This window comes from Corythoichthys intestinalis, chromosome 18 (assembly GCF_030265065.1).
Source record: "Corythoichthys intestinalis isolate RoL2023-P3 chromosome 18, ASM3026506v1, whole genome shotgun sequence".
In the NCBI taxonomy this organism is placed as follows: Eukaryota; Metazoa; Chordata; class Actinopteri; order Syngnathiformes; family Syngnathidae; genus Corythoichthys; species Corythoichthys intestinalis.
Window position 1 is genome coordinate 15545056 of NC_080412.1, and position 15365 is coordinate 15560420.

The 15365-nt window shown below is 39.0% G+C and overlaps 1 protein-coding gene across 4 annotated transcripts in view; it reads left to right on the forward strand.

Moving 5' to 3' along the window:
* The window catches only part of camkk1a (calcium/calmodulin-dependent protein kinase kinase 1, alpha a), a 94044-nt gene that overhangs the window by 70623 nt on the left and 8056 nt on the right, over positions 1 to 15365 (forward strand). Inside the window, exons 15-17 of one of the 4 annotated variants that reach the window (XM_057821589.1) lie at positions 5187 to 5290; positions 7531 to 7615; positions 8189 to 8236. In XM_057821589.1, coding sequence (XP_057677572.1) covers positions 5187 to 5290; positions 7531 to 7615; positions 8189 to 8197 — 198 coding nt within the window. In that variant the 3' untranslated portion in view covers positions 8198 to 8236. Of the gene's footprint in view, positions 1 to 5186; positions 5295 to 7530; positions 7616 to 8188; positions 8237 to 15365 lie in introns of those variants that run through there. The other 3 variants (XM_057821588.1, XM_057821591.1, XM_057821590.1) reach the window with 3 other exon arrangements.

The window sequence follows — 15365 nt, forward strand, 5'->3', positions numbered from 1 at the left end:
AATTTGCAAACCCTACCTGGGCGTGGTAGAATAAGGTTACTGTCTGCACCTGCTGTGCGATACCTGAAACGAAAGGTGGAGAAATATTCCTGGGTGACAGCTGAGGAACTACGACAGGACATGTCATAGGAAGGTATTCAGGTTTCAGACTAGACGATAAGACGCACACTGCGAAATGATGGCTTCCATGCAAGGACTCCCAGGTGCACCCCTCTGCTGACTCCAAGGCACAAGAAGCATGCCAAAAACCAGTGTTGTTAATCTTACTGAAAAAAAGTAATTAATTAGTTACAAATTACTTCTCCCAAAAAGTAATTGCGTTAGTAACTCAATTACCTGAATGTAAGAGTAATTAGTTACTTGGCAAAGTAATTGGTGATAATTACTTCTTTTTTTCCCTCAAAAAAAAAAAAAAAAAAAAAACATTGGCCACATTATGTGAAGTTTTTTGTGAAGGTATTTGGTAAAATTGGCCCGAGCCCAATTCTTTACCCTAATTTACCCTTTACCCTGAATCAACTGTTAAAAGTTGTTAAAATTGCTCCCATTATTGCATTAGTTCCCTTCTCTCTACTTTCGACATATGACAGTTTTAAAACTGTTTCATCATTTAAAGATAGATTCAAGTCAAGATTTTGCCGATTTAGAAGTATTTTAGATAAAAAAGTTACTTGGGTTCGCTAGGAAGGTTCTCTACAACAGAGCCGTCCTAAAAAGTACTGCTTTAAGATGATGCTGTCTACTAACGCATTTAGTGCCATGTCTGTCATTTTGCATCTAGTTATATCTATATACAGTACATGTGATATCTACCATGTCTACCATATCTACCATAACATGCGGGCGTAGTTTGTAGGCTATCGGTTACAACATGTATTATTGGAGCTACCTATTATCGCGTTTGCTCGGCGTCACAACTTTTTAGCCTCCTCCCCACTCCTGCTCTGCTCTGTCGTCTCGGTGAGTCCGTCTCCCTCAGATTTTTCGACCAATATAGTAACGCATAGTAACGCATGCCTTTCCGTCCTCAGTAACGGTAACGGCGTTGCCAAGATGAGAAAAGTAATTAATTAGATTACCCACTACTGAAAAAAATTACGCTGTTAGTAACGCCGTTATATTGTAACGCCGTTATTAACAACACTGCCAAAAACCATGTGGACAAAACACAAAGGTTTTGGGATACTGTTCTCTGGAGTTATGGGAGCAAACTGGAACGTTTTGGGCCAATGGATCAATGGTACATGTGGAGGAGAAAGAATGATGCCTTTATAGAAAACAACACCCTATCTACTGTGAAATTATTAAATTATAATTATTATTATTATCTACTGTGTTATTATGAATTCAGTTCAATACCAGGAGATCTTGGATGCAAATGTTATGCAATAATTGACAAATCTGAGGCTTGGGTAAGGTTGGATCTTCCAACAGGACCATGATCCGAAGCATAATTCAACATATACCACATCTTGGTCGCAAAAGAAGTGCTGGAAGATTCTGGAGTGGCCATCGCAATCACCAGACTTAAATCCCATTGAAAATCTCTGGTGGTACTTGAAGAAGGCATTTGCAGCACACAAGCCCAAAAAGGTTAATGAACAGGAGGTCTTTACTCATGAGGAAGGGGCAAAGATACATGTAGATCACTGCAAGAAACTTGTGTCAAGCTATGCTTCACGTCTAAAGGATATTATTGTTGCAAAGGATGTTGTACTAAAGCTATACATTAGAAGTTGAATAATTTTGTCAATGAAGTAATGACAGAAAGGCCATAAATTGGAATATTTCCAAAAATACTTTTGTTATTTCAGTTGTATTTGACTATTTGACATGTCATTATTTTAATGTGATTATAAACAAAATGAAAAATAAATGTCAAACTTGCAAAAACACTTATCTACTGTGGGGGTTGAATCATTTTGAACACAGGTGCTTCTTATACAGGGTTTTCCAAAATGTATGACCCCATTCGTAGGCCAATAATTTTGACAATTTTCGTTGGAATGACCTCAAATTTTTACAGCTTGTGTAGAAACGTTTCAAGTTTTTGTGTGTAACGTTTGGTATTTCTATTTTTTTCAGGCTAAGCAATGCCATTCACTTCAAAAGAAAAGGCATTTTGCGTGTTAGAGTATGCTCGGACTTAGTCTACGAAGACAGTGCAGCATGCCTTCTTCACAAATTTTGTAAAGAAGGCACCAGAACTAAAAGAGAATTACAGTCAATGTTGGAAATAAAGGTGTTAGAGTCTACTGGCGTTACTAATGCCGTTATTTTTTCAGTAGTGAGTAATTTAATTAATTAATTTTCTCATCTTTGTAACGCCGTTACTGTTACTGAGGGTGTAAAGGCGTGCGTTACTTTGCGTTACGTTGGTTGAATGACGCGAGAAAAGTCTGCGAGACGCGAAGAGAGAAGAGCGGGAGTTCGAAAGAAGGAGTCGTTACGCCGTTGCAAACGCGATGCTATGCTAGGTAGCTCCATTGATACCTGACAGCCTACAAACTACGCCCACAAGATGCTAAGCTAGATATCACATGTATATCAACTAGATGTGAAATGGCAGACTTGGCTGCGTTAGCAAATGTACAGGACTGTCTCAGATAATTAGAATATTGTGATAAAGTTCTTTACTTTCTGTAATGCAATTAAAAAAACAAAAATGTCATACATTCTGGATTCATTACACATCAACTGAACTATTTCAAGCCTTTTATTATTTGAATATTGCTGAATTTGGCTTACAGCTTAAGAAACCTCAAAAATCCTATATCAAAAAATTAGAATACTTCCTCAGACCAAGTAAAAAAAATAATTTTATAACAGCAAAACTAAATCAAACATTTGAAAATGTCCATTGATGCACTCAGTACTTGGTTGGGAATCCTTTTGCACGGATTACTGCATCAATCCGGCGTGGCATGGAGGCAATCAGCCTGTGGCATTGCTGAGGTGTTATTGATGCCCAGGATGCTTCGATAGCGGCCTTCAGCTCATTTGCATTTGTAGGTCTGGTGTCTTTCATCTTCTTCTTAACTATACCCCACAAATTCTCGATGGGGTTCAGGTCAGGGGAATTAGCAGGCCAATCAAGGACAGTGATGCCATGGTCAGTGCACCAGTTACTGGTGGTTTTGGCACTGTGGGCAGGTGCCAGATCATGCTGGAAAATGAAATCCTCATCTCCATAGAGCTTTTCAGCAGATGGAAGCATGTAGTGCTCTAAAATCTCTTGGTACACAGTTGCATTTACTCTGGACTTGATGAAACACAGTGGACCAACACCAGCAGCTGACATGGCTCCCCAAACCATTGCTGACTGTGGGAACTTCACACTGGATTTCAAGCAACTTGGATTTTGCTCCTCTCCAGCCTTTCTCCAGACTCTGGCGCCTTGACTTCCAAATGAAATGCAAAACTTGCTTTCGTCTGAAAAGAGGACTTTGGACCACTCTGCAACTGTCCAGTGCTTCTTCTCCATAGCCCAAGTCAGACGCTTCTTCCGTTGTCTTGAGTTCAGAAGTGGCTTGACCATGGGAATACGGCTATTGTAGCCCATTTCCCGGACATGTCTGTGAACTGTGGCTTTTGATACCTGGACTCCAGCTTCAGCCCACTGTCTTTGAAGCTCCCCCAAATTCTGGAAGCGGCTCTTCTTCACAATTTTGTTAAGGCTGCGGTCATCTCTCTTGGTTGTGCAGCGTTTCCGGCCACATTTTTCCCTTCCAACAGACTTTTTGTGGATATGCTTTGAAACTGCACTCTGTGAACAGCCTGCTCTTTGAGAAATTTCTTTTTGTGTCTTACCCTCCTGATGGATGGTATCAATGATGGTCCTCTGGACAGCAGTCAGATCAGCAGTCTTCCCCATACTTGTGATTTAGTTTACTGAACCAAGCTGAGTGTTTTTAAGGCTCAGGAAACCCTCGCAGGTGTTTCGAGTTAATTAGATGATTCAGGTGATTAGTTGAATAGCCTACTTGTATACTTTTTCATGATATTCTAATATTTTGAGATAGGATTTTTGAGTTTTCTTAAGCTGTATGCCAAATTCAGCAATATTAAAATAATAAAAGGCTTGAAATAGTTCAGTTGATGTGTAATGAATCCAGAATGTATGACATTTTTGTTTTTTTAATTGCATTACAGAAAGTAAAGAACTTTATCACAATATTCTAATTATCTGAGACAGTCCTGTATAGAGAAGTAGATGCGAAATATGATACACTTGCCGGCGTTAGTAAACAGCCACCATCTTAAAGCAGTAGACTTCTCAGAAAGGCTCTGTTGTAGAGAACCTTCCTAGCGAACCTAAGTAACTTTTTATCTAAAATACTCCTAAATCAGCAAAATCTACTTGAATCTATCTTTAAATGATGAAACAGTTTTAAAACTTTCACGTTTACCAATTACTTTGCCAAGTAACTAATTACTCTTACATTCAGGTAAGTGAGTTACTAACACAATTACTTTTTGGGAGAAGTAATTTGTAACTGTAATTAATTACTTTTTTAATGTAAGATTAACAACAGTTTGGCACAAGCTCGAATACTGACTCAACGTGTGCAGAGTCACAGGCGTCGCTCCTATTGAAAATTTATGAAAATCTGTCATAGAACCAACAAATATTTGGACTTTTCTTTGTAAATTTAACCAATAAAACTTATGACCTTCAACATAAAGTGTATTTAGTTTCATTAAGATCTATCAAGTAATTTCCAAGCTATGAGCATTTAAAATAGGTCAACCATTTTGGAACATCCTGTATATTGATACTTATACTCAAGGCGTGCCCTCTACTTCATGTTGGTGTACTTGTTCAAAAGTGATACTGAAAATGAAGACTTGAATGGATTTAGTCGTGATTTGTGATTCTTCTTATAATTGTTAATATGTTAAAAGATACCTATTTAACTCTTTTATTACGACTATTATGTATAATGTTTGTGCTTGGTATTTGATTAAATAAAATGACCTTCCCAAAATTCGACTTATACAACTTATATGTTTTCCTTCCCCCTCTTCGTTGTACATTTTCTGCTGGCGCGACTTATACTCGGGTGCGACTTAAAATTAAACTATGGTGTTTTTATGTCGAAAATGTCATTGTCATGTAGTTTGAACAGAATTTTAGCAATTTCAGGTTTTAACGATCATATTAAAAACATTGTTTTGACTTTTAGATCTTGGTCAAAGCCATGTTGAGGAAACGTTCCTTCAGTAATCCATTTGAGTGTCCTAGTCGGAAGGAGGAGAGATCTATGTCTGCACCCAGCAGCCTGCTCATGTAAGTCCACACATCAGATTTGTTTAGGTCTTTTCAGTCCACTTTGCATAAAGATCTCATTTTTGTCCAATCTTTAAGGTTGCTCAAGGGTCAGACTGTTGTCGCTACTTCCCTGCTGTCGCCTCTTTCTTCTATTAAGCGCCCTAGCATCACTGCTGCAGCTCTAGTTACTGCTTTGTCTTGTCACCATAGCACCATAATTCATCTTATATTTGTATGCAGCAACGCTTTGTGGGTTTTATAAGGGTTTCTTTGTGTTTTAGTGTCAGACAGCAGTGATAGAGATTGAGTGGGAGTTTCATACCGTGGTACAGACTCAGCGGGTAATGTTAAATCACATTCCAGAGAGCTTTTAAAATCAGAGTAAATAGCTGCAGCTGATGCATCTACAGCTCTGAAGCCACCTGTACCTATTGATTGGCGTTATGTGACTAACGGCATTTGTGGTTCTTATCACCCACTGTTTAAACTGGGATGTCTGGCACTGAGTGATCATGTTTCACTGCCAATTACATTCAATCTATTTTGACTGGGAGGGCGCGAATGAATGAACCGACCCAGCCAGTCGTCAACATCAAGGCTAAACATTTGTAGTCATGTCTTTTTTATTAAATGACATTGTTCCCTTATTAATCAAATTTTAAAAAACAGAATGCTTGTAAAAACAAATGTTAATTTCACTACTGTTGTCACAATATTACATTTTTCAGATCAATGTCGACATTCAAAAAAGACCGGATAGTCAATACCATTTTCTATGATACATACAGTGATGAAAATAAGAATTTGAACGCGCTGCGACTTTGCAAGTTCTCCCACTTAGAAATGATGGCTGTGTTTGAAATTTTCATGGTAGGTGCTTGTCCATTGTGAGAGACAATCTAAAACAAAACAAAAAAAATCAAGAAATCACGGTGTGTGATTTTTTTTTTTTAACAATTTACTTGTATTATAGGGCTGCAAATAAGTATTTGAACACCTCAGAAAAGCAATGTTAATATTTGGTACAGTCGCCTTTGATTACAATTACAGAGGTCAAATGTTTCCTGTAACCTTTCACCAGGTTTCCACAGACTGCAGCAGGGATTTTGAACCACTGCTCCAAGCAGATCTTCTCAAGATCAATCACGTTTCTGGGCTGTTACTGAGAAACACGGAATTTGAGCTTCCTCAAAAGATTTTCTATTGGGTTTAGGTCTGGAGACTGGCTAGGGCCCTCGAGAACCTTGATATGCTTTTTACGAAACAACTACTTGGTTATTCTGGCTGTCTGGTTCGGGCCACTGTCATGTTGGAAGACCCAGTCACGACCCATTTTTACTCCCAAAATCTCACAATTTATTGCCCTGGCCATCCTCTCCTTAATATAGTCCCATGTGCAGAAAAACACCCCCAAAGCATGATCCTACCACCCCCATGCTTCACAGTAGGGATGGTGTTCTTGAAATGGTACTCACCATTCTTCTTCCTCCAAACACTATGAGTGAAATTAAGACCAAAAGTTCCATTTTGATCTCATATGACCACATGAATCTCTCCCATGACTCCACTGGATCATCCAAATGGTCACTGGCAAACTTAAAACGGCCCTGGTCTTATTGCTGGTTGAAGCAGGGGAACCTTCCGTGCCATGCGTGATTTTAAACCATGACAGCTTAGTGTATTACCAACAGTAACCTTGGAAATGGTGGTCCCAGCTCCTTTTAGGTCATTGACCAGCTCCTCCTGTGTAGTTCTTGGCTGATTCCTCACCATTCTTAGGATTACCGGTAATAAAACCCTACGAGGTAGATCTTGCATGGAGCCCCAGTCTGAGGGAGATTGAGAGTCATGTTTAGCTTTTTCCATTTTCTAATAATTGCTCCAACTGTGCATCTTATATCACCAAGCTACTTGGCAATGGCCCGGAACCCTTTCCAGCCTTGTAGACGTTTACAATTCTGTCTCTGGTGTCTTTGGACAGCTCTTTGGTCTTGACCATGTTAGGAATTGGAGTGTTCATGATTGTATGGGGTGGACAAGTGTTCAAATGCAGCTAATCGCCTCATACCGGTTGAAAAGTCAGACTCAAAAAGTCCAAACACTTAGTCATTGGACTTTATAAAGGTGACCAACAGGTCACAATTCTAGCTAATAGACAGGTGTTCAAATACCGCTGTGCTGCAGTATAAACAAAAAAATATATACTAGTATATATTTTTTTAAATCATACACTGTGATTTCTGGATTTTTTTCTTTAGATTGTCTCTCACAGTGGACAAACACTTACCATGGGGCCCCCATCGTCAAATTGAATTGGACGTCGATCGCAGTCAACGGCAGCCTGTGAGTTGAGTGTTTTGTAGACCAGCATTAAGACTTTATAGTCTAGCATTTGACTCACAGGGAGCCAGTGAAATGATATCATGTTCAGTTTCCTTGTAGTGCAAGGACTCTGGCAGCAACATTCTGGTTTAGCTGCAGCTTCCTAAATGATTTTTTGGGGTAAAACCTGTAAATGTAGCATGGAATGATCGCTGCCTCCCAGTCCGAATGGATTGGACGTGTATTGGCTATGCTTTTATAGACTAACCACTTTCTAGCATGGCCCTCTAGCCGACAAAATTATAACAAAAACTAAAACAAAAGTCGATTAGCCATGTCTGCACTCTCAGTTGCGCCATTACAAATTTTAAATTTGATTGAATTCGTTCCAAAATTCGTGCAGGTAAATCCTGAGAAATTATGCTCTAGAGCTTGAAGAAAGAAATGAACAGTTTTGTTTAAATGTAACCTTTATGAGTCCCCGCATTCAGACAATGAAGTACAGCCCCTCAAGGTTGATGTAGATGTTTCATCACTATGATTGGTTTTCCGTTCTCAAATGGCTTGTCCGTCTTTTCTCCCACTTTGCTGCAGGGACTCTAGGCCTTTCCGGCCATCTTTAAAACTGCACCCATCACTCAGGTAACATGCGCTGTATACACTCAGCAGACACATCTTTAGGCACTCCTGCAAAACGAATGAGATCCAGAAGAAGATTGTGAATTCTGCTTTTAGGAAGAAATGGAATTTACGCAGTTAATATCCCCAAGTCCCAAATTGCAACCAACAATTGAATCTTAAAGCCCACATTTTATACTTTTCTCCCTATTGAAAGTAAATATATGACGACGATGGGAAACGTTTAGATAAGCTTTCTAAACATTGGTTTTTTTGCTTCAAGATCTACTTTTAAAGGAGACAACCTCTCGCAATCTGGGGAAGGAGGTGTGTGTATGTGTATATATATACTGTATATGTATGTATTGTTTTAAATATACATAATTAAGTATTTTAAAAAATGCCTTTGCCAGTAACTCCTGTGGCAAAGGCTCTACATAAAAAATGGATCAAATTTATTTGCGATGGCAATGTTCTGGAAGCAGCTGAGCAAGACAAATTAGCTGTACCCTATTATTCAACATAAATGGATTTCAAACTTTTTATACTTTTCTCCTTATTTAAACAAAATACAGTGGTGCCTCAACATACGATTGCTTCGACACACTGTTTTTTCGACATCTGACGTAAAATTTGACTCGCCATTTGTTTCTACATCCGACGACATGCTCGAAATACGACGATTTACGACAGCGCCGCAGTTTCTTCGTTTTCCCGCAAGACGGACGCATGGCGGATTTCGTTGTTAGAGAAATCAACATGGGTTCCAAGAATGTTAGTGCATGTAGTGCAGGGGTGTCCAAACTTTTTGCAAAGGGGGCCAGATTTGGCTTGGTAAAAATGTGGGGGGCCGACCTTGGCTGACGTCCTTTACGTAGAACAATATATTTAAGCAACATTTAGCAAGCCATTCAGTGTGTCACATTTGCTTTATTATTTTTTTTAATGAATAATTTCAACATTCCCGCAACTAGCCTTTGCGGCGTTCTCTTTTGACTCTCAGGCTCTTGCGAAATACTACTGCTGTGAAATTGAACTAGCTTCAAGTTGCTTCAATTTCCTGCTGCTCCCTGTAATCTTGTCGTACATGTCAGTGTGTCTTGTTTGGTAATATCGCCTCACATTGAAATCTTTAAAAACAGCGACTGTCTCTTTGCAAATGAGGCAAGACACAGTTGTTGCGTATTTTAGTGAAGAAATAGTCCAATTTCCACCTATCCTTGAAGCGTCAGCCGTCACAGTCAACTTTTTTTTGTTGATTGTCGCCATTTTAGAAAATTGGAAGTAGAGGGTCACACGGAGTAATGTTGCTTAGCCCTTAAATCCCTGCAATATGAAGCAATTATCAGAGAATCCCAAAATTTTAAAAATAACGTCCTAATGAAACTTTTTTTCAAATTTGTGAAAAGAAAATTCAAAATGAATATGTGTAATTTTTTTTCTAATGGAACCTGCAGATGCATGTGTTGACTTGCATCCATCATTTTTTTCCCAAAAAGAAATGTCAACATTCTAAATTAGTGTGAAAATCATGAAATTTTAAGTGTATCAAATGTGATACATTTGGCAATAAGGGTTTGAAGTGCTACTGCCTTTTAGTGGGTAAATGAGGAGCAGCATTTCTGTAGCTGCTTGTGTTTGGAGACTTTACTTCTGTCGCTCTAGTTTCTTTCCCTACCGAGCAGTAGGGGTCGCTGAGCCCCACCACTGTTACCAAGCACTTACAGGCGGACACACTTTGAGCTTCTTCATATGCTGGTTGCAGTACTGCTGACCAATTTATTAAGTCTGTGTGCGGGCCAGATGTTACTGATTTTATGACAGAGGCTGGGGGCCGGATTAAATTTGACCACGGGCCGCATTTGGCCCCCGGGATGGACTTTGGACATGTCTGATGTAGTGAAATGATAGAAAAATATAAGCGTGTGGTGCGCATCCGTGAAGTGGCTCAACAATACGACCGTAAAATGTCTACGATCTCCACGGTCCTATTCCGACCTCCGTTCGCCATTTGCTATAAGTTAAGGTGACAGTTATTATTGTGGTAACATCCCCGAAGAAATTGCCAGCTTCGTCAGGTTTTTATCATTTTATTTCAGAACTTGTGCAACACAACATGCCTACTGTCAGCCACTGCTGCTGAACAAAGTGAATGTACAAAGTCCCTCTTTCACTCTGTCAAGTCAGCCACGCGGTGCGTTCAGGTACACCACGCAAAACACATCCGCCGCATTAGAACCCGATTTGTTACATTATTACAGGTATTACTATTATTATTACTATTATTATATTATTATTCCGATTTTTATTCATAATTTTTTTGTTTTGCTCTGTGTAATTGTTATTTGCAATAATACCGGCAGCATTTATTAAGGATTTAGTGTAGGTTTTTGGGCGGTGGAACGAATTCTTGGAATTATAATGTATTCTTACGGGAAAATCCTGCTCGACATACGACCATTTCTACTTACAAACAAGGTCCTGAAACGAATTAACTTTTGTATGTAGCGGGACCACTGTATAGGATTTTGCCGATGATGGGTAACTTTTAGAAGCTTTCAGAAGCCAAAACGCATTAAGAAAAATGGTCCACTAAATCCAACTTTAAGGTCCCTCCTTCCCCTTCCTTCTATTGTGTTTCTGTCTTTACACGTATCTTCTGTGGCAGAGCCTATACGTAAGAGATGGATTAAATTTATTTGTGGTGGCAATGTTCTGGAACCAGCCGGGCAAGACAAATTAGCTGCACCCTACCATTCAAACAAAATGCATTACAAACTTAAATTATATCTATATCTTTTCATGGGACAACACTGACAAAATGATACTTTGACACAATGAAAAGTAGTCTCTGTGCAGCTAATATAATAGAGTTAATTTATTTTCCCCTCAAAATAACTCAAAATATAGCCATTAATATCTAAACCCCTGGCAAAAAAAAAGTGAGTACACCCCTTAGAAACTACGTACATCCCTAAATGTCCAAATTGAGTACTGCTTGTCATTTTCCCTCCAAAATGTCATGTGATTCGTTAAAGGAGTGCAGTCAGCATTGCTGCAGAGATTAAAGAGGTGGGGGGTCAGCCTGTTAGTGCTCAGACCATACGCCGCACTTTACATCAAATTGGTGTGCATGGCTGTCACCCCAGGAGGAAGCCTCTTCTGAAGACGGTACACAACAAAGCCTGTCCGTTAGGCCTGAACGATATTGGAAAAAACTATTGTTGCAATTTTTTGGAGGTTTGCAATATATTGCGATATTATATTGCGATATTATATATATTTTTTTTAATCTTTTTTAAAGAAATTTTCACTAGATGACTTGAATAGCTGTTTGGAAATACTTTACTTGACACACCGTGACCACAGTGTATTCATATAATACCGTTTCATTTGTGAATGATGAAGATTGCTTTATGAAGGGATCCAGGAAGCCATGTCTGCACAAAATAGATCATTTATTGAACACAATATTTTACACTTCAACAGCAGCAAATACATTAAATGATAAATAAAAGAGCAGGTGCATTAGTCCCCTAGGTTTTTGACAAAATATAACAATAAATAAAAACTTCTTTAATATAACAACAAAGTTGTAAACATATTTGAACAAAAATATTAAATATGACAAATAAAAGAGTTGTTCACAAACTATAACAATAAATAAAAACCTCAGTAAAACAACAAAGTTGTCAACATATTTGAACTTAAATATTAAATCTGACTAATAAAAGTGCAAGTGCATTAGTCCCCTGAGCTGTTTACACAAAATATTACAATATAAAACTGCAAAACGGCAAAAAAGTTGTAAAAATATTTAAACAAAAATATTAAGTGTCAAAACTTTATGTGCAGCAGTACTATATATAGTTATTGGAAAAATACGATTTACAATAAATTTAAATATAAAAGAAACGGAAACTCAATTGAACTTGTAAATAATTGACCTGAATAACTGCAAATAACTGATGAATAACAGAACCAAATTTCCTGCCTTCCTGATAGCGGTCACATGAATAAAAAGAAGAAAAGACATTCCTCCAGCTGTGTTATGTATTTGTCTGCATATCGTCCACCTTCCTTGCTCAGCAATTCTCAACTGGGTCTCATAGGTTTTTGGCCAAGACTACTAGTTTATCCACTATTGCAGGCTTGAGACAAGAACGTTGGCATGTAACAATGTTCCCACCTGTACTAAAAAGCCTCTGATGGGAAGGTCTTAGCAGGAATGCATAGATACCTGCATTTTAAATGGTCCCACATGTTCGACAGATTACTTCTTGTTGATGCAACCATGGCAAGGCACTGTCGACAGGGCTGTTTTTTGTCCCTTATAGTCTTTTTCTTGCCAAAATACTTCCAAAACTCCTTTTGGAGACGGTCTTGCCTCGTTTCCTTGCTTCAACGTGTTGCTTTCTTGCTTTCACTTTGAGAACGGCCCCTCCTCCCTCCGCTCTGCTGTTCGGCCCCTCCTCCCTTCACTCCGCTGCCGCGGGGGGAGGAGGAGGAGCCGCTGACTTGCTGGAGGGAAAGAGAAGCTGTGCGCTCTCCTTCCCTCTCCTTCCTCAAAACAAACGTTTGTGGATTAAAAAAAATGAAATGAAAAAACTATCGCACGTCCTTGCGATAGGACTATTGCGCATGCGCACATCGCGATGGCGATGTTTAAACGATATATCGTTCAGGCCTACTGTCCGTCTCATCAGACCATAAGACATGGTTCCGGTAATCTGTGTGCTCTGTTGACATGTCTTCAGCAAACTGTTTGCGGGCTTTCTTGTGTACCGTCTTCAGAAGAGGCTTCCTCCTGGGGTGACATCCATGCACACCAATTTGATGTAGAGTGCGGCGTATGGTCTGAGCACTAACAGGCTGACCCCCCACCTCTTCAATCTCTGCAGCAATGCTGACAGCACTCCTGCGACGATCTTTCAAAGAAAGCATATGTATGTGACGCTCAGCACGTGCGCTCAGCTTCTTTGGACGACCAACCCGAGGCCTGTTCTGAGTGGACCCTACTCTTTTAAAACACTGGATGATCTTAGCTACTCTGCTGCAGCTCAGTTTCAGGGTATTGACAATCTTCTTGTAGCCTTGGCCATCTTCATGTAGAGCAGTACTTCTCAAATAGCGGGGCGGGCCCCCCCAGGGGGGCACAGAGCAATGCTGGGGGTGGCGCATGTGACCTTGGGGAACATACTTTTTTGCCGTACTAGAATAAAATGTAATTGCACATCCACTCAGTGGGTGGCAGTGCCGCTCTCATTTTCAGCGTGTGTGCAATATTTTTGAACCAAACAAGAGCACACAGCAAAGAGCACTGGAGATATGAAAAGCTAAGACAAGGAAATATGATGTAGCGTATGTAGCATTTGGCTTTGAATTTTATTACAGTGGGAGACAAGGAAAGACCTGTCTGTTTACTCAGTATAAAAATGCTCGCAGCGGACAGCAGGAATTTTTTTTCTTCCAGCAAAAACGTGCCGAATATTGCCAAAAATCTCCCGCTTTGTCAGTATTACATCAGTAAACCAGCGAGCACTGTCATAACATCAACTCCACAACATAGGAAAAGAGCTGATACTGCAAGCAGCAAAAATAAACTGTCCCTCTGTCCAATGACACTGTAGTTTTTTTTCTATTAATTTTTGTTTTTTCGGTCTAATTGTTTGGCATATTGCCCTTGTGAGTTAATGTTGCTAATCAATTTGAATTTATCATTATTGACTTTTATTAAGTTATATTTTTCAGTATCAAACAGTGAAAAAAGCTTGAGTGTATTTTTACAGTATGGGTGAGTATTTTTATTTTTTTTAACTTTATTGTAAGTTGATCTATATTACTTTTTTCTTAAATATTAAAAAGAACACAATGTTATGCAGAGGAGTATTTTGTATACAAATGATACTACAGTATATTTATGGCAGAGAGTTGGGGGGGCGCAGAACGTTTATGTCTTTCTGGGGGGGCATAACAGAAAATAATTGAGAAGCACTGATGTAGAGCAACAATACGTCTTTTATGATCTTCAGAGAGTTCTTTGCCATGTGGTGCCATTTGGGAACTTTCAGTGACCAGAATGAGAGCGTGTTAAAGCTGCACTACAAATTTGAACACACCTGCACCCTATGCACACCTGGATCTAGCAACACGAGTCTCAAGACATTTTGGGCGTGTGGTCTGAGCACTAACAGGCTGACCCCCCACCTCTTCAATCTCTGCAGCAATGCTGAAAGCACTCCTGTAACGAGTCACATGACATTTTGGAGGGAAAATGACAAGCAGTACTAAATTTGGACATTTAGGGATGTACGTAGTTTCTAAGGGGTGTCCTCACTTTTTTTTTTGCCAGGGGTTTAGATATTAATGGCTATATTTTGAGTTATTTTAAGGGGAAAATAAATTAACTCTATTATATTAGCTGCACAGAGACTACTTTTCATTGTGTCAAAGTGTCATTTTGTCAGTGTTGTTACTTGAAAAGATATACTTAGATATCTGCAGAAATGCAAGGGGTGTACTCACTTTTGTGAGACACTGTATGTACGTACGTACTCATGAAAAAAATTGATACATTGTCAGGTTGCTCAGGCAATGCCAAACTAATTCCAGGATTGGTTCGCGAGGATTAAATCATTCAATCAGGAATGAGCTTTAGAAAATGAGACATCTTCTAAAGGCCTCTGAAAACACAGCAAAAAAGTATGTTTAGTAACATACACAATTGCACATAATAGATGATAAAAAAAAGTTTTTAACATTAAAGTTATAACAGTATAATAGGTGGGCTTTAAAAAAGAGTGTTTGTACATCTGTAGGTAAGTTAGCGGGCTACTTTTTTCTTCATGAAAGATGCCCAGATTTTGTGAGTTAATATTTTACATTTTGATTCAGCATTCATTTGGCCGGCAATAAAAAAAAGTAATTTTATATAAATACCGTAAACATCGAAAATTTACAAATTAGTCTGTAAACAAGCTCTCACTTTACACAATTTGGCTTTGGCTGAGATAAAATACTAAGTGCTGAGTGGTGATGTCCGAATGGCATTCGTTTCAACAGTGTGCTTATTATTGTGGTAGTAGTTTGTCATAGTGGAGAACCACTCTACATCCCACTCACAGAGGTTTCTAATATTTTTGTCACCTGCATC